General features: G+C 40.1%; 1 protein-coding gene and 1 long non-coding RNA gene across 8 annotated transcripts in view; one reads left to right on the forward strand and one right to left on the reverse strand.

Moving 5' to 3' along the window:
* LOC124878756 (triple functional domain protein-like) overlaps positions 1 to 23,959 on the forward strand; it is a 117,275-nt gene that overhangs the window by 32,614 nt on the left and 60,702 nt on the right. For all 7 annotated transcript variants that reach the window (XR_007040848.1, XM_047382848.1, XM_047382852.1 and 4 more), the window contains exon 3: positions 20,848 to 20,922. Coding sequence is in view for 6 of the 7 variants with exons in the window: in XM_047382848.1 (XP_047238804.1) it covers positions 20,848 to 20,922 (75 nt within the window). In the remaining variant the exon portion in view is untranslated. The remainder of the gene's footprint in view (positions 1 to 20,847; positions 20,923 to 23,959) is intronic.
* Positions 2,902 to 3,790, reverse strand: LOC124878758. The gene is made up of 2 exons (XR_007040849.1): positions 3,682 to 3,790; positions 2,902 to 3,260 (listed from the first exon to the last, which is right to left on the reverse strand). It is a non-coding gene; the product is annotated as an uncharacterized LOC124878758 (long non-coding RNA).

Below are 23,959 nucleotides of genomic sequence, written 5' to 3' on the forward strand. Positions count from 1 at the left end.
AGTTAAATCTTTGTCTCATCTGAACAGAGCGCCTTCTGTGTTTCCTGTGTCCCGTATGTGGCAAACTTCACCAGGACGCTTTCTTCTTACTGCTCTTCCATAAAGTGCTGATTTGCTAAATGCACAACACCTCCTGTCAACAGATTGTCCCTTCTGAGAGGAGAATCTCTGCAGCTCCCCCAGAGTTATCATGGGCCATTTTGGCTGCTTCGCTGATTAATGCTCTCTTTTGCAGCCTGTCAGTTTAGGTTGACAGCCATGTCTTGGGTAGGTTTGCAGCTGTACCACACTCCTTCCATTTTCAGATAACAGAACACAACTCTTTGATATTTTAAAGGTTTGGATGTTGTTTTATCACCTAACCCTGCTTTAAATGTCTCCATTATTTTCTCCCTGACCTTTCTGCTGGTTCCTTGACCTTTTATGATGCTGGTTGTTCATTAATCTTCTGTAACAAATCTCTGAAGGGTCTGAAACAGATACGGACAATGGGCTACATGATAAGGTCAGTGTGTAATTGTAAGATTAGGACCTGAGTACTCAGTCTCATCTGTCATGTCACCACATGATTGTGAATGTTCTTAAGTAAAATTTTATGTTGATTACTGAAGTTGACTTCTGGAGGCATTTGGTTGCAGTGGACCTTTTAGGGGTATCATAGTAAAGGAGGTTGTATACAAATGCATGCCACACTTTCCAGGTTTTTATCTGTGGAAGATTTTGAAAACCATGTATGTTTATCATACGCTTCACAGTTGATGGTATATTATTTGTTGGTCGGTCACATAAAATCCTAATAAAGTACAGTAAAGTTTGTGGTTGCAATGTGAATAAATGTGGCCAAGTTTAAGCAGTATGAATACTTCTGTAAGCACTGTATGTGATACTGTTAAAGCCTTCAGGGCTTGTCAGATGTTGGATGCCATTACTGTTTGGCAGCTTTTGGGAGTTGGACAGAAAGGACTGAAAAAGGAAAAAACTACTGCTGCCAAGTATAAAATATAGATTGGCTGTTCTGTTAAAAAGGGATCAAGTGCAAATCTGCAGCACTGAACTGAATTGAAGTGTGCATGCTTGAAGCGTCACCTCCAGATGGCGCCTTTCAGCAGACTGAAAACAGAAAACTTCCATCAGGATGACCTGTAATTGGCTTCTGTAAGTGAACGTTAATGAAGTTTTTCAGAAATCTCATCTGTTTTGGTGAACCTCACCCAGGGGACACAGCAAGTGCTGGAATAAAATGAGTGTTTTGGGATTTTTATTGTTGAGTTGCAAAGAGAGCCTCCTCCTTTGTCTCTTCACGGCTCTTCAAGCAGAGGTGGTGGCAAAAGACCCGGATAAATGAACTCCTGGCACCGATAACAAGCAGGCTTTCTCTTCAGTCTCTTTTTTTTCCACAGTTTTCTCCTCCTTCCCTCCACCCGCTCCCCTGCTGTGTTTGGGTCGCTGGGGTAACCCTGGCCTGTTTCTCGCTCGGTTAGACTACCCTGCTATTATAGGTCTGGATAGACGGAGAGAACAGAAAGAGGGTGGGTGAAGCGAAGATGGTGTGCATTCATTTTAAAATTTCTTCCAGGACAAAAGTTAAATCTGGGGACAAAAAGGAGGAAATTTGAACAAAAGGAAATATATAAAACGGAGCGTCTGCAGCAGTAAATATGTTTCATAGAGGAGAATCTTGTAAACAAACATCAGTGTTTTCTTAGATCTGATCACATGCCTGAACTGTATAACCTTTCTAGCAGTCTTTGGGATTTAAAGAGACAGTAACACCTAACTTTGTCAAAAGAAAACATCAAAAATGGTGTATTTGTTTTATGTATGCACCACTTTAACATTTTGACAAGTTACTGCCCCAAACCCCAGCTAAAGCTTTCACCACAAATCCTCAAACTGAACCAGCAGGTCGTAATTAGATGTTCCTTCCTGTTGACTGGTCACTCACTTGTTAGCTCATGTACAGTGGCATAACCAGTGCCAGCTGGATCCACAGTGAATGCATTGTTACTGTGGCACAGCTGTGTGTGAGGTCACATCAGCCAATCAGATTAGCTCGCCTTGCTTCTGTGGAGTGGAGTGCAGTAACACAACCGGTGGAACAACCAATCAGAGCCTCTTTATTAGGTCTGAAAAGTGGGGCAGCTGTCAGAGGTAAAGTGGACTAATGATAGCTAAGGCAGGGTGAGGAGAGTGAGTCAGTGGTAGGAGGTGATAATATAATGGAAATTATATTTTAACAAATGGGCTGCACATTATATTCGGCATGTGACGAGTTTCTTCACTCAGTGGTTTGAGCTTTGAGCTCAGATGCAAAATACCCCTGATCAAAATATTAAGACCTGGAGAGGAAATTAGAAATATTTGCATTTCCTGCTTTCGGATTAAAAACAAGTTTTAAGTAGAGCTTTAAATTGCAAAAAGGAGAAACGGGACTGTGGGCTGTCAGGTCGACTCTTGACCGAGGTGAAGATCCTTACGGATGCTGACTGCATCCCAATAAGCATAACTTAAGGCTCCACAATAAATCACAAATATATCTTCATGGCAGTATCAGTGTCTACAGTATTCATATCGCAAATGACTATTTGGACTGCAATAATTGTTAGTTAATATATTAGCGTTAATATTAGTGTTAAGTTGCATTTTTCATGCTAATGTAATATTTAGCCAGTTGGACAGAGTGCCATGAGAGCAGATGCTCACACCGTACACAAATGGCATTGCTCAAAATGCTAAACACAGGAAAAAAGAAAATATGCATATATTGCAACCAATATTGCCGTAGCAACATTTTCTAATATTGTGCAGCTCTACAAAACATAGCAGCTTTTAGAGAAAGACAAAAAGAACAACAAAAAAAAACCTTTAAAGGCCATGATGCGATCTAAGACCACAGGACACTGACATTTGGAGGTTTTATTCTTTGAGAAAGATCTTAATTTGGACAGTCCTTATGGCTTTCTAAACATCCCCTGCTGGAGATGTTTTCTACATGCCACAGTGCAGGAAGCTACATCATGATCTAGGGGGCTTCTTCCATCAGTGGAGCTTCAGGTTGTGCAGGAGTTAAACCCCAGCTGGCTATGTAGAGATTTAGCAGCAATCATCCCTTATGACTGATAATCTGGGTCCGTGTGGTGATCACTGGGTCTTTAAGCAGGACCGTGCTGCAGTTCACAACTGCAGTCAGGGAAAGGACTTCTTCTAGGACAGTGATAGACTTGTTTGTACCATCCAGCATGTTCCACTGATCTTGACCCCTTTGAAAACAATTTGGTATTACAAGAGAAGTTATCAAAAATCAGACATCAGTTACAAACTGCGGATGCCTTTTTTGAAGCCAACTCTCTTCAAGCATGCCTATACAAATTTTTTAAGTGAATAATGGGACTCAAACTACTGAGTCCTTTTTATGACATTTTAGTTCAAATTTACATGTTTTTGTCTAAGAGTCTTAAACATTTGATCACTTTATGGGCAGTCTGTTCAAATATATTGTTTTGTCTATATTTCTATAAATAGTTATCTTAACAATGAGTTTTGAAGATATTCCTTCCTCTCTTACCATCACTATGTATGTTTGCTGGATATATTTGGGTCATTGTCCAACATTGTGGAGAGTGGTTAAGCTAAATGGGCTACATTATGTATGTAGAGGTTGGGTAGAAAACTGCACTATACCTCCAGTCCAATGGGTGGTGGTGATAAGAAACCAAAGACCAAAAAGCAAAGCCCGACCGAGAAGTTGTGTTCCTCCATTTGTTCACGAAACAAAAAAAGCCAGGACCTTATTGTTCGTCCACCTATCATATGTCCTGTTCCTTTAGTCCATTGCTGTTTTAATGGACCGTGGCCACGGTAGGGCTGTAACCAGTGGGTTGCCGCCTCAAACTCCTGTTCACTTTGTGTCAGTCATTGTGTTCTTGGACAAAACACTTGCCTACTGATGGTGGTCAGAGGGCTCGGTGACGCCTGTGTTTGGCAGCCCCACTTTTGTCAGTCTGCCCCAGGGCAGCAGTGGCTACATTGTAGCTCACCACTGTCAGTGTGTAAACGAATGACTGATTGTAGTGCAAAGCGTTTTGGAGTCCTAGAATGATAAAGCACCATACAAGTGCAGGCCTTTTACCAAAATAAAAAAAATTCAATCTCATATAAAGTAGAAAACAACGATGATACACAGGTTTTAAATATGATGGGCCTCCCCCGACCCACCAAATATTGCATCCAAACAGTCCTTTCCAATCCTAATTTGATTTGTTGTGAAAGGTCCAAATTTCACCCCCGTCACCTAATCAACACAAAACTGTCCCCATTGACAGATAACAAGATGGTCTAAGTTGGTTTGGAACACAGAGACTTTAGGCGGGAGGGTGTGGCCGTGGTGGCGTGGCGAGGAGGTACGTCACGCCATGGCCTTACGTTTGCCTGTGATTTCCACATTTCTTAGCTGATCGTCACCAAACTCAAAATGATTGATACTGATCCAGCCCCCTAAAGATTTCCAGTGAACAAATTGGTGGGCGTGGCCTAATTGCTCCACAGAGCCCTCTAGGAGCACCAAAACAACCAGCCCCAAGGCATGCTGTGTCCGAGGTTTACGAAATTCAGTACACCCATGTAACTTCTCAGGACCTACAAAAAAGTCTCTTGGACCCATTGTCCAAACCCCACAGAAAGTCGGTCATTTTGGATTAAAGACGCCATTTTCTCTCGTTTACACATGTCGAATCTGAGCGAACTCCTCCTACAGCTTTTGACTAACAAACTTCAAAGTCAATGAGTATAGTCTTAAGGCATTGGGCATTAAAAGTTATCAAAAGCTTTTTGCTACATCAAAGTATGTGGGCGTGGCTAAGCCTCAAAATCTGACTTCTCGCCATGAAACACGAATCTCTTATAGTTTTCTACAAGGAAAGTCACAGAGACATGAAACCTTCTGGGATTGATTTGCCTCTGGGCCTGAACAATATTCACTGATCACATGCTGACATCATCAAAGCCCCGCCCCCTCACAAGAGGAAGTGTCTTGTTTCACTTAGTGTTGGGCATATTTCATCTCCTTCAACCAATCAACATGAAACTGTCTCCAATGACAGATAACACGATGGTCTAACTTGATCTCCAGTACTGACAGGTTTGGCTGGAGGGTGTGGCCGTGGTGGCGTGGCAAAGTCTGATGTGACACCATGGCGATACGTTTGCTTCTAAATTACACATGCATGGGCTGATTTACTCCAAAATGAATATGGTTAATATTTGTCAGCCCCTAAACAGCTCAATTACATTACATATGAATTTGCCTCAACAGCGCCCCCTACGACACTTCAAGGGCTCTAGCTCCCTCATGCCCGATCGGATCCACTTGAAACTTACTGTAGATCATCATGGATCAAAGCTGGACATGTTGACACAGTCAACACATTACATCACTTTAGCCCCGCCCACTAATAAACAAATGAGTGTAGCTTCCATATGGAAGGTCCGATTCACTCCAAACTGAATATGGTTCATCTTTGTCAGCTCCTAAAAAACTCTATTAGATTACATTGGACTTTGGATCAACAGCGCCCCCTAGGACATTTCCAGTGCTCTATCTCCCTCATACATCATCGGATCCACTTCAAATGTAGTATACATCATCATGGATCAATGAAGAACATGTTGCCACAATCAATTGACGACATTATTTTAGCCCCGCCCACTAACTAACAAATGAGTGCAATTTTCATCAGAAAGGTTGTATTTCAGCCAAATTTTGAACATTTCTTGCCAGACCAGAACTTAACATTACCAAAGAATGTATGAAAGGTGGCTCGCAGCGCCACCTAGTGGGGACGTTCGGAATGAAGTGGCGGGCTCCTCGGTGGCGTGGAGGAGGCGGTGCAAGGCTCCGCCCAATGCTGCTTGCAGCTTTAATTTGATTTGTTATGCAGCTCTAATATAAACTGAAAAAAAACCCCACTTCAGTTACATATTTGTTTTTTTAAATATTTGTGGCACTAGTGGCCTTTATTTAATAAGTTGACTGATTTGGGCGAGAGACAAAGAGGAAGATATGCAGTAAAGGTCAACAGGCCGGGACTTGAACTGAACTTAACGACTACATTGAGTATTGTAGCCGCTGCCGTACATTGGATCCCACGCTGTACCCCTGCACCACCGCCGCACCCCACTGACTTTTAATGTCAGAAAAAGATCCCATTTATTCCACAGATAATCATCACCTTTCAAAACTCAACAAATTCTTGAACCATTTTAGGCCCTTGAGGATTATTCATAATTGAAACAACATGCTGTGGGTCCTCAGCCCCAAAGTTGAGCCTCAAATGTTTGACAATAACGGTTCATACTAGCATAAAGCCTTTTGGAAAGAAGTCACTGGGGGAAAAAAAGGTTTTGGAGAAGTGGAGGTGCAAAACTTCATGAGAACAGGGAAGGGAGAGTGAATCAGTCATGCCTGAGATGCAGCCAGTAACAAGGTGATTATTTGACAGGTAAAAAGACAACTGGATTCAGTCAAATCCCTGAAGATTTATCCATGGCACTCGCAGTTCCAGGACCTTATTTAACAGAAATTCAGTGAAAAGGCCTCAGAAGAGTAATGTATGCAAGAATGATCTGTAAACCAGAAACACCAAAACAAAAATCCTCTAAACAGTAACAGAATAATCTCATGCTGCTGAAGGAGGGCTTTTCAAAACGTGTTTTCTGAGGATCGGCCGTTCTAGGTACAGAGACTGACTCTTTTGGCTCTTATCCTTGTTTGTGTGCATCTACAAAAGTCATTGTATCACCAAAGCTTTTATATAGGTATATAGATCTGGGGGTGATATAGTCTTTTAAAAAAAGGTTGATTTTTGTGTCTGGTGAACCATTTTCTGTGTTGATTGGGCCAAATGTTTTGGATTATTGTCATACTGAAAAAGTTAATGATGACCTAGTTTCAGATTACAAAATTTTTATTTAAAATCTGGTATTTTAAACAGTTAATAATATAAATTAATATAGCGTTCCCATGGCCTTTGTAAATAAAATAGGCCCACAGGATCAAAGATCTTCTGCCATGTTCTGCCATGTTTACCAGTGGGCATGAGGTATTTTGCCACATATTTATCCTGGCATCTCGTATAGCTCATTTGGAAGGCGAACGGGCCCACAGCATCAGACGCCTCCACCGTCCTTAACAGTGGTATTGAAGCATTCTGCGATTCATCCCAGAACAAAAGCTTGATCTTAGTTGCAAAATGTAGTTTCAGTGTAAAAAAAAAACAAGGGTAGGCGCTAAAAGAAAAACTCAAATGCTCAGAAAAAACAATAGTACAGTGTTTCCATTGTCGATGTGGATTTGTTGGCAAGGAATTCTCTGAAAATCAAAGTTTGGAGCATGAGAAATATAAAAGATCTCCAAGTTGAGAGAAATCAAAGTCAAAATTATATTGATTTGTTTCAGATGTTTTCCCATGTTGAAACAGCAGTGCTCATAGAACAGAAAAGAAAGTTCTGTCCTGTCCAGTTTCTGTTTTCTTGCTAACCAGGCTGTACTCATAAGTGGGTCACGGGGTGTTATGGAAACACTATTCCTATCCCCTCCTTCAGCCTCAAAAGAATCCCAGCTATTCCCACACACCTTTCAGCCTGGAATTTCTGGCACGATGTGAACGTGGGAAGTCTGGAGCTATGCTGGGATGTGCACACGTGCACGGCTCTGGTTCCTTCTGAGTTACAACAGCTGGCCGAGTACCAGATTGACCCAGTCAGCTGCTTCATGGCCATTAAGAGATTGAGGCTCCGTGTTACTATCCTTTAATCAAACAGAGAAAGTTGAGCGAGTGCTTCTAGTTGTTGGCCTTTTTTCGACTCTTTGCCTCGGCTGACTGCACCACCCATCCTATCTGTCCCCAACCAGACAGCTGTTGCATTTCCCATCTCTTTTAAACATGGAAACATGCACTCACTGCCTGCCGCCACCCTGAAGCATTTGTCACAATCACGTAGCTAACTTGTTTGCATAGAGTTCCTTGTTGTTGTATGTGTGAGTTAATGTCCCACTTGACCTCTCAGAGGAAGTCTTTGAGGTGAGCAGAGTGTTGACATATTCTGAAACAGAAGAGTGGACCTGACCCGGTGACAGTCGTGACCCAGAATGATGAGCCGTTGTTCACTCTGGTCATTTCAGTGAGGGATGATGGACACGTCTGGCATTTCACTCTCATCTGTCGCCCTTTCTGACTCATGGGCGCAGCCTTATCGGCGATAACTGTGTTTCACACACTTCACACAAGCCCAGTCATCCGGGAAGCGTTTAGATAAAACTGATTTGGGTTTACTTTTGTCTAGGGTAAAATTAGAGCTCCTAAACTTTACCTCTGCCTTTTAAAGAAGATTCATCTTGTGGATTTAAGGCTGGACAGAGGTTTTTCCTTTCTGAATGTACTCAACATCATTAAGATAAAAGCTCCTCTAATCGGCAATAGCCAAAGAGACGGTGAGAAATGCAGATTATTTATTCTAGTTTGTTTTGTGCTACAGTTTCACAGATCAGCCTTTCTCTTGTCGATTCTGAGTTATTTTTTCTTCTCTTCCTTAGGGTGCTTTAAAACATACAAGAAAAAATGTGCTGCAGGTTCTTTGATTGGGAGCAAGTTTTAAATTGAACAGAAAATTAAGGAAATGTAGGATTCCTGTTTCTCTATCAAACATCCCCAATCTTTGTTTTTTATTAAGCTCAAAATGTTATTCAAATTTAGTGGATGCCTTTAGACATGAAGTTGTTGGTTTTGAGGCATTTACTGAAAAGGAAATGAAAGCAGATTTTCAGTTTGACTGGCTGGTCTCCGATCCAGGCCAATAAGGACGACACTGGCAGGTTCTGATCCCTGGTAGTTTTTTGCAGATATGTAGGAGGTGAAGGAACTAGTGCTGCAGTTCCTTTGGTGGAAGACTTTTTATGCAGCACAAAACCTAACGTTTTCATCCAATAAACTAATGTTCGCTGTATCGGGATGTTTGCTGATGTAAACCTAATGATCAAACCTCTAAGTGCTTCCCATTGACTGTGACCATGTCTATTTACTTTGGCTGTTCTCTTTGTTTGCCAATGCATACTAAGAATTAGGTATCCTTGTCCATCATTCTTAGCCCTTAGCTCTTTCTTTTAAGAGGTAGGACATCCCCGTTGCTTCTGAGGAGCAGAGGGAGGGCCGATGCAAATGGATTTCTAGCCCTAGAAAACTGAGATGTTTAACTTGGGGAAAAAAGGAGTAGAAGCTGAGCTTGCAAATGTTGTATTTTCGCAGGTAATATATTTTTCAAGACACATTTAACGTTGTGATGTTCATTTTGTATTCCAATTTATTACAGATGTTGCTGTTGTGTGGTTTGATGCTTAACCATGTATTTTGTGTGGTGAAATTTTCAGTTCTTCTCAATGAGCCAAAAATTGGACAAGTAGCACATCAGTTCTTGGTCTAAAATAAGAATATATTAATAAGAACCTAAAAACCAGTGTAAGTCTTAGTTTAATGTTAATTCAGATGATGGAAAGGGTTAATTAACATTTTGCAGGTTTGTATGCTTAATGTCTCAAAGAATTATTATAGTTGCACAATTTTAGAAAATTGCAACAAATATTGTACTATAGGCATTGATTGTTACTAGCCCACATTTCTTCATCACCAAGATGATCCAACAACTCTTCTAGAGCTTTAGACAGTAAAACTGGCAAAATATATGATGGGAAAACAGGGTCACCTAGTTCATTCGGGTAGATTACATTTAGCAACTGAATGTAAAAGTTAGACTTTATAGTATTCTTGATAAAGAATTCAATTGAAGTCTTTTGTTCATATTTGGCATGAAGTAGAGGAGCTAATAAAATAGTGACCTATAGCCGGCAATAAATATATGAGCGACAAACTACCCAGCACTCTTGAATATATTAAATATATTAAGAAGAATACAGGCAGGTGGCCAATCTGTGCTTCCTAAACTCCTTCAGTCAATGTTTTCCATTTTTCACGTCAGTTGTTTTTGTTATGTTTTTTTAGGTTCTAGTTATTTCAATTCAGTCTTGTACAAAGCAACCCTTCAGATGCAATACTGGCGAAATTTGTTAAACCGAGATTAAGCCAAAATGGGAAAACGGTGCGTGAAACAACTAAGCCTACGCCATGATTCTATCTTCAGCTGGAAAAGCATTTGTGGAGGTCTTTAGTCTCACTCTTACATTACCTTATTGCTTGCACAATCCAAAATAGGCCAAGCTTCAGCTGCCAGAAAGCTGGCCTCACATTTAACTCTAGAATGCTTTGGTATGCAGAGGGAGTTCACGGCTGAGTCAGCAGCTGCAATGTGCCCATGTACCGTGGTGACGAAACAAGCCGATATCATCACCCATCTACCACTATGCTTCACAGTTGGTGTAGCGTGTCATACGCTGTGCATTACGGCCCATCTTCTCTATCTGAAGAACATTGCTCCAGGAGTCTTTTGGTTCTTTTAGATGCAACTTTGCAAACCTACGTTTTGCCCTATTATTTTTATAAGGAGAAGGATTCTCCTAGAAACCCTTCAAAAGAAGGCATACTTGTTCAATCTTTTTATAATTGCACTCTTATAAACTTTAACATTTTACATGCTAAGACTTTTAGACTTTAAGAGGTAGCAATTGGAGTTTTGGATAATTCTCTGAGTATTATGCATTCTGTTGTGTGTGTTTTAGGCGACTGTGGCTCAGTAGGAAGAGTAGTCGTCTTGCAATCAGAAGGTTGTGGGTTCGATTCCAGCTTCCTCTTGTCATATGTCGATGTGCCCCTGGGCAAGGCACTTAACCTCAAGTTGCCTACCGATTTGCGTATCAGTGTATGAATGTGTGAGCGTTAGTGAGTGCGATTGGGTGAATGTGGCTCTAGTGTAAAGCGCTTTGAGCGGTCTGTATGACTGGAAAAGCGATATATGAGTTCACTCCATTTACTATTTATTTCTTTTTATTTATACATAAAACCTTTAGAATTGAATCCTATATGCACTATGTCCTTTGCTTTTATATGCTTTTTTGTATAAACTCCAGCTTGCAGATGCAGAAGTAAATGTATGCTGGACTGCCCTGAGCACAGCTAGTTTAAATGGCTATTGTGGTGTCCCATAGAAAGACTGTAATGTGTTCTTGATGTTGCAGCCAAGTCCCTCCTGCACTGTAAGGACTTTTCCCATCAACCTCAGGTCTCGTGTTATGCTAAGCAGCTTCCCAGGGTTCATAAATGCAGTGCAGGCATGTTATAATTACTGCTCCTCCTACACAATTAGGATTACCTCGGGGAAACTCGCCTTTCCAAAAGACAGAGAGATTAGCAGCTCACTTTATGCCACATGAGATGCACATAGATGCCGGAGCTTACGGGACGGTCTACGGAGTGGAAACCTTTGCTTCAGCTTTTCCATGTGGACGCGCAGGACACTGCAAAATGCTCGGTTTCGGTTGTCTGGAGCAGTGGAATATCTCGCCTCAGGAATCCCAGGATTAGCTGTAACTGTTGCTGCTGCAGCTCTGCCCACCGTGGATCCCTTCAGCACATCTGCCATCCAGGGTGTCATGAGCCGATGGTGCCAATGGACCGTCTCTCCGTTAGAGGAGCCACATCCAAAGTGATTTATGGACATTCTTCCCAAAAAGTAACAGATGAGTGATCAAGTATGGCTTGTTGGGCGATCAGTCACAGGTGGCAGTACGCACACACCGGCTCTGGCCACATCCCAATGGCAGGTACACTGCTGGTTTCCTGTCGGGTGAAGGTGGCCAGATAACTTAGTTTCTTTGTAACCCTGAAACATGTAGAGTTCTAACTTTTCAAACTTGATGAAACGAAAGTGAGGACAGGTTTGACAGTAACTGGCAGCGTTATCCTCTAATTTTTTTATTCTCTACTTTTCCTCAGTCCAGCACATTATTCCTTTGCTCCCTCATTCCCTGTTCCTTTTCACACACTTATTTTTCCCCTAAGTCTGCTTATGAAAACACAAAGATGCCTCATTAGCCTGCCATTTTTCTTGTTTTGTGTTTGCTCATAATTTATCCATAAATGTCTCCCTGTCCCTCTGCACGAGCAAAGAGTGTAAGTGTGTGTTTATATGGGAGAGTGGGTGTGACCTGGCCACTATATTTAGCTGCTGTGCCACTTTCTGCTGTCCCAGTGCACTGCAGAGTACTGAAAAGTGATGACACTTTGTTTCGAAGCCTACTTTATTTTTACAGCACATAGTATATCTGCATTTGGGAACGCAGCATTATGGATTTACCTTGGTGCTCACTCATTAGTTACTTGACAGATAAAAAAAAAAAAAAAGAGGTAGGAGCTCCCTAACCGAAGCAGAAGAAAAAAGAATGATTTGGAGTGTGTTGGAAAGGCAATGGCTTGGTTTGTTTCATAAGTACAAATCTAAACTGTTGAGTATTGTCTCAACTATACTTCACTTCAAGTCAAGTCAAGTTTATTTATATAGTGCTTTTCAGCAACAAGGCATTCAAGGCGCTGCACACGGAAAAAACATTACAATGATACAGAAAATCTAACAACAGAGGTAATTTAAAATAAATAAATAGAATAGAATGATGGATAAGAAAATGAAAGGAAAATTGGACTGAAAATGTAACTAATAATGTTTAGATGGCACAGTCAAAGGCCACTCTAAACAAATAGGTTTATAATCTTGATTTAAAGCAATTTAGGGTTTCGGCACTTTTACAGTTTTCTGGGAGTTTATTCCAGATTAGTGGAGCATAAAAACTAAAAGCTGCTTCTCCATGTTTGGTTCTGGTTCTGTGTATGCAGAATAGATTTGAGCGAGATGACCTGAGAGATCTGGGTGGTTGATACACTGACAACAAGTCTGAAATGTATTTTGGTGCTAAGCCATTCAGTGATTTATAGACTAACAGAGGTATTTTAAAGTCTATTCTCTGAGCTACAGGGAGCCAGTGTAGGGACTTTAGAACCGGGGTGATGTGCTCCACTTTCTTAGTTCTAGTGAGGACGCGGGCAGCAGCGTTCTGGATCAACTGCAGCTGTCTGATCACTTTTTAGGCAGACCTGTGAAGACACCGTTGCAGTAATCAATTCTACTAAAGATGAACGCATGAGTTAGTTTTTCAAAGTCCTGCTGAGACATTAGTCCTTTAAGCCTGGAGATGTTCTTTAGGTGATAGAAGGCTGACCTTGTTACTGTCTTTATGCGCCTCTGAAGGTTCAGGTCTGAGTCCATCACTACACCCAGGTTTCGAGCCTGACTGGTGGTTTCTAGCTGTATTAACTGAAGCTGTGTGCTAACTTTTAAACGCTCTTCCTTTGGTCCAAAGATTATTATGTCAGTTTTGTTTTGATTCAGCTGAAGAAAATTTTGGCCCATCCATGCATTGATTTCTTCTAAGCATTTACCCAGCGCTTGAATGGGTTTATGGTCACCTGGTGACATCGTAACGTATAGCTGTGTATTGTCTGCATAGTTATGATAACTTACGTTGTTGTTTATTAAAATCTGAGTTAGGGGTAGCATGTAGATATTAAATAGGAGGGGCCCTAAGATGGACCCTGGGGGAACGCCACATGTGATTTTTGTGCTCTCTGATGTAAAGTTACCTACTGACACAAAAAAGTCCCTGTTCTTCAAGTAGGATTTAAACCAGTTGAGTGCTGTACCAGAATGGCCGACCCAGTTTTCCAGGCGCTCTAATAAAATGGAGTGATCAACAGTGTCGAATGCTGCACTAAGGTCCAATAATACCAGCACTGTGGTTTTTCCACAGTCTGCATTTATACAGATGTCATTGAACACCTTGACAAGAGAAGTCTCTGTACTGTGGTAAGCACGGAAGCCTGACTGGAAGACATCGAAGCGGTTGGTCGTTGTTAGGAAGTTGTTTAACTGCTGAAACACAGCTTTTTCAATAATCTTACTGATGAAGGGGAGGTTTGATATTGGCCTGTAGTTCTGTAGGAGCAGCTTGTCCAAGTTGCTCTTTTTCAATAGAGGTTTGATAATTGCTGTTTTTAGGGCCTGGGAGAAAACACCTGGCAAAAGGGACGTGTTTATTATTTGAGTTAAATCAGATGTTATTACAGGCAAAGCTTTCTTAAGGAAAGCTGTGGGTAAAGCATCGAGACAGCAGGAAGAAGAGCTTAGTTGCTGTACGATTTCTTCTAAGTTTTTGTCGTTTATTTGGTGAAATTGGGAAATTTTGTCAAAATCAGTTCTAGTTGGAGACAACATTGGTACTGGAGTTGATGTGGATGTGCTGACTGCCTCTCTGATCTTTTGGGTTTTTTCAGTAAAGAATTTAGCAAATTCATTGCAGGCCCTGGTAGAGTGGAGTTCAGATGCTACAGTTACAGGAGGGTTTGTTAACCTGTCGACCGTGGCAAATAATGCACGAGCATCGTTAATGTTTTTGCTGATGATCTCAGAAAAGAAAGATTCCCTTGCATTTTTCAGTTGTAGGTTATATCTGTATAGTCTCTCTTTATAGATAATACAGTGAACCTGGAGTCCAGTCTTTCGCCACCTGCGTTCAGCTTTTCGACACTCCTTTTTTTCACTTCTGACTGGTGGAGCACTTCTCCATGGAGACATTTTCTTCCCAGAAACGACGTTCACTTTAATTGGAGCAATTGAATCAATGATGTCCGAGATTTTAGAATGAAAGTTTTCTCATCTCAGCTCATCTGCAGTGTTACAAGGCAAAGTGGAGGTAGAAGAGTAAATCTGGTTAAAGGTTTCAGCAGCACCGTCCTTAAAGATACATTTTCTTATCATGTCTCTTTGGCAAACTGAGTCATTGTAGATGATGCTTTCAAAAATAACAGAAAAGTGGTCAGATAGAGCAACATCAGTTACAGACACCTTGGAAATGTTTAGACCCTTAGTGATGATCAAGTCCAAAATATGTCCCTGTTTGTGCGTTTGCTGTTTAACATGTTGAGTCAAACCAAAATTTCTAAGAGTGTCACATAGATCTATTGCACTTCTGTCTTCAGGATTGTCCATGTGAATGTTGAAGTCTCCCACAATAACTAAACAGTCATAGTCAACACATATCACAGATAAAAGCTCATTAAAATCACTGATAAAGTTTGTTTTGGACTTAGGAGGCCTGTAAATATTCAAGAACATGGTTCGGACAGGGCTCTTTACCCGGAGAGCCAAATATTCAAAAGAGTCAAATTTGCCCAGAAATACCTTTTTACACTCTAATAAATCTTTAAACAAAGTGGCCACCCCTCCACCTCCACCTTTTCTTTGCTGTCTGCTCTCACAAAGAAAATTGTAGTTCGGAGGTGTCGACTCTATCAGAATGGGAGCTTCATTAAATTCATTTAACCATGTTTCTGTTAAAAACATAACATCAAGATTGTGGTCAGTGATGAAGTCATTGATTAAAAATGATTTTCCTGACAGAGATCTAATGTTCAATAAAGCGAGTTTATATGACTTAGTTGCTGATATTAACTCTGTGTGTGGTTGTACCTGACAGTTTATGGCTTTTTTTGATTGTTTATTACTGTCTCAATTAAATAAAATCCAGAGCAATGAGTCGCTTTCAACAGTGACCTAATTAGCAAACAGTGTGCCTATGTTTGATTTAATCTCAGTATTAATCCAGCTGCTCTGTGAAGGCAGCAGAGGTTTGTTAGAGAACATTAGTAAACAAGCAGAACATACCAGTGCTAAAGTTGTGGTGAAGCTTAAAGCGGGATTATCCCAAGCTTTGCATATCTGTTCTATCAATCATCTGAAAATAGAAAGAATACACATTCAAGACATGGGAGTCCACCTAAACTCGAGACAAGGAGAGCATTAGTCGGAGAAGAACCCAAGAACCCAGGGGTAACTCTGGAGGAGCTGTAAAGATCCACAGCTCAGTCTAGAGAATAAATTGAAGTCAAGTAGTCATAAAACCCCACAAATCTGGCCCTTTTGGAAGTGTGGCAAGAAGAGTGCCATTGTTGAAAAAAGCCGCCAGAAGTCCCGTTTGCAGTTTGTGCAACGCAATAAAATGTGTGGACTAAGGTAATCTGTTTAGATGGGTCCAAAATGAAACTTTGTGACCTCCTTTTAAACGTGCTGTGCGTAGCGAAAAGGAAGCTTGTTACATTACCCAAAACACACCATTCCCACAGTGAACGATGGCGGCTGCAGTGTCTCTCTGCTCATCATCTAATCTGAGTAAGCTTGAGCTGTTTTGTACTTCTAATGAGACAAAATGTGAAAAAGTCAAATATAACACTTTTGCAGTACACTTAGTCTGTGTAGATATGTAAAGGATTGCTGTATGGATAAAACAGATCCTTCCTTGTCAAGTCCAGCATGCAGATGTGTATCACCTGGGACTCTGGAAATTAAAGAGGTTGTTGGTTAGATAAAAGCAAATCCATCCAGAGCCTCAACAAGCCGGTTGGGTTTACTGTACAATAGCCAGCTCAGACTGTTACACAGCAGTCAGCGTCTGCTGTCCTTGTACACACACCCTCTAACAGAAACACACGGCCGTCCTCTGCTCATAGTCTAGTCAACATTTGCCTTTTATTTCCTCGAACTTTGATTTTCCTCCTGCTCAGTGGCAGCCGGCCGGGCACACAGCAGTTTGCGGGGACCGATCATACGTTGTTGTTGCTTGTGGAGGATAAATGGCTCAATAATGAGAATATCCAGAGCGATCTCTTTCTTGACTCACATGTGGGCCTAAACCTGGTCAATATAAAAGAGACGATTTTCTATTCCAGCACATAGGGAAATGTAGTTTAGCAAATGTAATTTAGGAAATGTAGGGGGATCAATTGAGGAAGTGAAACGGAGTAAAGATGGAGACAAGTCCTGATTGTCACCTGTTTCCTCAGGTGACAATCTGGCAGAAGAAATTTCATTCTCATTAGCATACTGTGCTGTGAGCAGAGGCTGGAGTGCACTGGAGTTATTTCTCCCCCGTTCTGTTTCATTCAGGACAAAAGACGCATATATATATATTTGATAGGCAGCTAAGCCTCAGGTACACTTAATTCACCAATGATGAATAGAGTTGTTAATGATACGTATGCAGCAGACTTACAGCAAAAAAATTTTTGAAACCCGGCACTTTGGATTTCTGAATCAAATAAGATAATCTCGCTTCCACTTGTTTAACTTTGGATTAAATGTGATTAAGGCCGTTAAGCGGCATCATTTGTATGATTTTCTTATATAGAGCAGAAATAAACTGATCTAAGTCAGGTTAGTTTATCTTGTCCTGAAGTCCTCAGTATCTACCTCCCATTTGGAGTTTCATATTATTCTTTGATATTTATCACCTCTCTTTTGCATCACAAACAGATACATCTACCGATACATACAAAGTTTGCCCTTTTTTAAAAATTTGATGTCTAATAGAATTACTCCTTGACATCAGATTGCTGTTCCAGAAAAAGTGCCAGAGGTCTTCTGGGGACCTCAGATGTGTTCAGAGTAACACACCAGAGAACGTCTGGACTCTGAAATCCAAGGATAGAGAAAAGAGGAGAAAGTCACAGAGACACATGGGTGGACACATCATGTCTGGATCATCAGTCACATTAACCAGATGTCTGGTCTGTCTGAAGGACAAAAACTAGGCCCATTCTATGTTCCTGTCTGCTGAAGCTCGGATGGGAGTTTAATCACTTCAGGGAATACTGTGTCTGTGTACGGAAGTTATTTAAGCAGTTTTTTCAATCTTTGAACATCTCCTGACAGAACCTAAGCTCATGATTATATTTCACACTGCAACACCCATGAGATCATACAACTTGACATTTATAGAGTGACGGTTAGGAGTGCTGGTTATCCTTGCCATATTTTGTTTGCCATAATTTTCAATATTTGCTCCAGAAATCCTTGCATGGAAAACATTACAGTCCTTCTGTTATGTGCCAGAAGATTTTCACAAGCTAATTTTGCAGTATTAGAAAGAAAAGAGTTAAGTGAAGGTTCAGCTGCTATCAGGTGATTCATTATACAAAAGGGAATGAGTAAGCGCTCCTAATGTATAGACAAAGATTAGTACTCTAAGAAGGCAAACTGAGGCTAAGCAGGTACAGTTGTTACATTTGCATTCATGCTTTTCTGTTAAATTAGTTTCTTTGATTAAAAACTACTCTATTTACAATTTCTTAACAGCTGAAAACCCTTAGAATTGCTAATGTTCATGTCTCTTTAGGGTAAATAATAATTTAATGTGATCCTTGAAAAGTTTTGTTATTGGTGTGGACAATGCTGATCCTATTAGGGCTGCCACTAATGACTAGATTATTTTTGCTTGACTGATAACTGATAAATGAAACTGATAAATTAATCTTAGTGACAAATTTTTCTCCAGTTTTCCAGCCTTCTGGCCTCACCTTGGACAATGTTACAGTATTGCTCAGTACAAAGATAACATAATCACTATGGTCAGAACTTTCCTTAACTGACTGTAAATTAAACTAAGACACATTCGGATGGCGGCACGGACGTTTTGACTTTCCTTCAACTAATGGCTCAAGATGTGAGCCCGGCAGGGTGCACTCCTCCCCACCTCAAAATCCAGCCCATCCTTGACCAGTAGTTATCTTGTTCCACTGCTGTCAGACTTAGGTTCTGTTTGAGCAAAACGTTCTGTTGCGTTTCTACCGTTCGTGTGCACGACAGCGGTGCACCTTTTCTCTGAAAACAACACGATTTGGAAACTGATGTAACGTTTTAAAAAATGTCCCGGTCTCCGTTGACATGTAGACAGGAAAAATTGATTCTTCCTGAATGGGGAAGCCCTGCCACAGACTTGGCAGGACTGCAATCAGCAGAAATTAATGTGCACGCAACATAACTGCTGCCAAACAGTTTAAAACACACAGAAGAAGAAATCAACAATAACAATGAATGTTTTGAATCTAACAACGGTTCTCCAACAAAGTGCTTATTTTCTATCCCGTATGGGTTGAGCAGGAAGTGTTTGCGCATGTTGTTGAGTCTCAAAGAACACAACGCGTACAAGTGGCATGGCGGGGGAATTAAACCATTTTCACGTTTCTGCTAGTGTGGTGTGCACAGAGATACTAATTAAAACAGCATGAAGATGTGTTAACAGAAAAAAATCCCATTTTCTATGGATCCATTGTCATGTAAATTGGAGCCTAAGGAGCTAATTGGCAGAGACACTTTTATCGGATCTTCATGAAGTTTCATGGTGTGCCTAATAATGTTCTGCGACACAAATGTTGTGTAACACGCAAGATTAATAGAGGGAAGGAGTTTTCTGAGGTTCTAAACATTTTCTTAAACCTTTATTGAGTGAAAAATGTAGCAGACATAATCTTGGTCTTTTCCCAGATAGAATTACATGTAATTAAGATTCTGACAATGTTGTCAGCATTATGCCTCAATGTAAATGTGCCGGAATTAGCACAGTAGCTGACATTTATCCGCAGAAGTATCCTGAAACAACGCATAAAAACATTAATAGTTTACTCATTTTCAACATACAGTTGACTCATTGATTGCCTCTGGTTGACTTCTTCCCATATTGCCTTCAGCTTGTGCTGCTTTGGTACACCAAGAAACCTTGCAGTGTGTACAACCCTGTTTGTTTTCACCTAACAAGAAGTGGTCTCATACTTTTTGAAAATTTCGTAAAACTTTTAAAGCCATTGGTCAGTAAGGTAGATGCTTTTTACGCCATTATTCTTTTGAAACTGAATTGAAAATGGCCAACCTATTATTGATGTATACATGAAACACAAAGAGCCGCACACCCTGCACCGCCAGACTCTCCTCACACAGAAACATTATGGAAAGGTTAAAGATATTAAAAAGATACATTCATACCCTTGCTGACTAAAAATGTTAATGTCGACCAATTATTGACATTATTGATTATGCAGACTAGCTCTGGCAGCCCTTGATCCACTGATCCCCTCTCCAAGTACCATGATGTTGATATTTTTTGGCATTTAATATCTTGCAGCTAACTGTGAGGCTGACATTTCTGATCAATGCTTGATAAAATGGTTTATTTTTAGAGATCCATCGACATCTCATCTACTATAAAGTTCAAAGTTGGCGTTGCATTAATCTTGATTGATAGCCACAATTGGACAGAAATATGCACAAGTAAAATTCATTTACATTAATCAGGCCAAATAATGTGCTTGATTCCATTATATATGTACGTCTTTTTGTCAGCTGCTAGCATAGATTTAAAAACACTACCCAGCTGTGTATTGATTATGTACACTGATAATTAAAACATAGCAGGGTAAGGCAGATTTTGAAATAACAAGGTCAGTTGCCTTGTGCCTTATGTGATGTCACCAGAGGCAGGTGGCCTAGGAAACATGTTTGTGGGAGGGTAGATTTTATATTGCATAAATCATGTTTTACAACAATATAATTAGACAAGTAGAAAAAGGGGAACAACATGTTTTTCTATAGGTGACAAAACTCTAAAGGGAATTTGACTGATTTTACAACAAAGCCTTGTTTGAAGCTTTCAATGTGCATCTTTCCTCTTTCCTTCTGTTGTTTCTGGCCTCTCTTCCTCCCACTGCAAATGTTTCTCCAACTGCTCACTCGCATCTTTTTCTGTCCAAGTGTGTTTCAGAAAGAGACAATGAATTGTAACCCAGCTTCATGTGTTTTAAATGCAGATTACAATTAGACAGCATCTGCTCTGTCCCAAAATAATCTGCCCTGAAGGAAAGGAAAAACACATTTGGCTCTTGGACAGAGGAGAAAAACCATTGGAAGAAAGATCTTGCTTTCTTTTCTTATTGCTAGATTCTAAGCCTTCTTTCTTCTGTTTCTGTTTAGGATTTAGGAGAAATGAAGAGATGAGAGCGATGGAAGTGCTCCCCATCCTCAAAGAGAAAGTTGCTTTTCTGTCCGGTAAGATTTTTATTTCATTTTTCTTTTCACACACATCTCCAAATCCCTAACTGTCTGATCAGAGCCTTTTAAGTGTGTATAAAGTATACTACAGACCCCAACACACACAGATACCTGATATTGAGCTGTAGATGCTCTATGGCCTCATCTGTAAGTGCTTCAGCTTTCTTACAGACACTCAATCATACAGTGTGTGAACATAATAACAAGCTGCTCAGCCTGCCTGTAAAAACTCAGGGGGTCAAATTGAGGCCCAAACACTTAGTCCTTGACCTATCTTCAAACACTTTCATGAACGCAAGCACGCTACCCTCAGAACACATACACTGATTCACATACAGATAAGTATTGTATAACCGGTGTCAATAGGACTGCAAAATAGAGAGCTGCAGCTGCCTGTGTCCTGGTTCAGCTTCGTCTGACACACACGCGCGCGCACGCACACACACACACACACACACACACAGATAGCTTGAGTTGTGCCAGAGAAAACTCACAGTGGGCCGGCCTGGACCTACAGACTGCCAAAAGCGTCCAGCAGGATTCCTTGTACAGCACGTGAAAATATTATTCTTCCTGTGTGTGCATTATCCCACATATATACAGAAAAATCACACGTGCAGATCATGTCCATAACATGTGTTTGTGCCGACTCCTCTTATGGACCCTGTTGAGTGTGCTGTAAAGGTTACAGGTAGAAACACAATGATGAGGACAAAATAAAGCTGAGATTGCTAGAGGGAGATGCAGAAAAGCGTTGCTATGGAAAGACTTGCCGTTGGCCAGCGCATCCCAGGGCACACACTGATGTAGTAATTGGCTTTAAATTGGACGGGAGAGGGAAGGAGGTAGAGGCTAATGGTGAAGAAGAGAGTAAATGAACTAAGCTTATTATCCTGAATCTGACCCTTTTTAAATTGCCTATGCTGTCTGCCACTCGTGTTTGCATATAACTACATGAACATTAGAGATTTTCTCTGGTTGAAAAGACAAGGCAACAAGACTGAACTCACTAATTTGTTGTCCGAGCACAGTCGGTCTATGATTGCAACTTCCCATATGAGTGTCTGTTTATCTCCAAATGATATGGAGCAAACTATTATTTCAACCAGGCTTGCATCAGTTGCAAAACTCAATGGCAAGAACGACAAATTCATAACCCGAAGCTAAGATAGAGGTCAGAAGACTCCTAAGTTTAAATAATTTTTTCCTTCTACTTCCTGCGGAAATCAGTGTATGCATGTTATGCTTAGCATATGTCAAAACTAAAATATGGCTTGCTTTGGTGTAGCTGAATTAATTGGTTTACGATTTTATTTCTCTTTTTATTCTCACTTTACAGACAGCAAATTGTCACTATAGAGTTCATTATCGCTATATGACACATTATTTATTATGTAGCTTTTTCATTGTATCTTCACAGGTATACGCTAACGGGTGTCTAGAGACATTTATTTCTTTGTGTAATTATTTTTTTGTAATACTACCGCATCACATGAACAGAATTAATTAATTGTAAGGTTGACCTTCCAATGCCGGTAAATGGCTCAGAGAAATCTTTATCTGGTTATGTTTATGTAGATAGCTGCATGCGTTTAATATACACTTTGATTTTATTGTTGATTTTTCTATGTTTTTGAATATAGAAGGCCCAGAGTTTGTATCTATTTGCAATATTCATAAAACAGCATGTAGGAACAACTACCATAATGTCATGAATAATTGACAGAAACAAGTAAAACAATTATTTTACAAGATCAGGAAAGCGACAAGAAACCTTTTTGTGGTTTATTCTTTTATCCAGAGTATTTTTGTAAGCTTTATTTCCTCTAACACCAACGACATAGTAAGAGCTAGTTCTTGAACAGCAAGCAGTTTAAAAGCAGATTTTTAAAGGATGTTCTCCTATAGGCATGGGCTGCTTTCTGCCATCAAGATTTAGCAAGGTTTTTAAAATATTACCAATTCCAAACTGCCAAAATTTCCATCTCATTCCCAGAGTTTAAAGTCTCTTGATTGGATACCAGTGAAAGTGCTGTGAAAATCTTAGTCCGGCTTGTGCCTACCTGTCTGAGTATTACAGTTAGCAAATCCCTGCTGGTTGTCCGACTGGTTCCAACTTACAAAGGAAATTCGGCAAAGAAATATAATTTTTGCTCAAAAAAGCATTTGCAGGTGTCCTCTCTGCCAGTAGTTTCAACCCTGCTTCTCAGTATTTAATTGCTTCAATACCTGATTTAAATTGTTGGTGGATTAATAGCATTACAAAGAATCATTAACAACCCTTTGAGATAATTAATACCATCTGAATCAGGTGTGTTGGAGCAGGGACATATTTGAAGCATTTAAGATAGTATGACCCTTTGACAATGATAAGGAAGCACTGCAGGTGTGTCATTAAAAAATGTTATTAGTATGTTAACATTGTTTTTACCATGACCAAATCTTATTTAGTATTGGGAAATTTCAGCATATAAAAAATTTTTCTTTTATATGGGCTAAATGCTAGCTAATACATTAGCCAGGCAGTTAGCTAGCACAATCTTTAGCTGGTAGTTTTATTAGGATAACATGTAACCTTTTTGAATTGTTTGTAATGTTTACTCTCTCATTAGAATCCCCTCCGTTAGTCATGACCAGACCCAATATGATTTTTGCTTAACATTTTTAATAGTGTTTCTTATTTAGCATAAAATTGTACATTTTCTCTGGGCTAACTACTTGCTAACATGTTAGCTAGCATGAACCTTTAACATGCAGCGTCTTTTGTAAAAGGGTACAAAGGGTAGTCTTTACAGGGATCTTCGCTAGTTTAATTTATTTTGTAAATTAATTGCACTTGTCTTAATCACCATTGAACCATATAAATTAATTTATTTCTCCTGTGTTCCTTAACACACTCCATGAGTCACTATTTCAGCAAATACATTATTTCTTTCCAATTTCTTTTAATTCAGCTTACATTTAAACACTTAGAATGGGCCTTTATGAGATTCTCCTATCAGAGTAAAGCAGAAATTTTTAAACAAAAATCTAT

Source organism: Girardinichthys multiradiatus, chromosome 13 (assembly GCF_021462225.1).
Source record: "Girardinichthys multiradiatus isolate DD_20200921_A chromosome 13, DD_fGirMul_XY1, whole genome shotgun sequence".
Lineage (NCBI taxonomy): Eukaryota > Metazoa > Chordata > Actinopteri > Cyprinodontiformes > Goodeidae > Girardinichthys > Girardinichthys multiradiatus.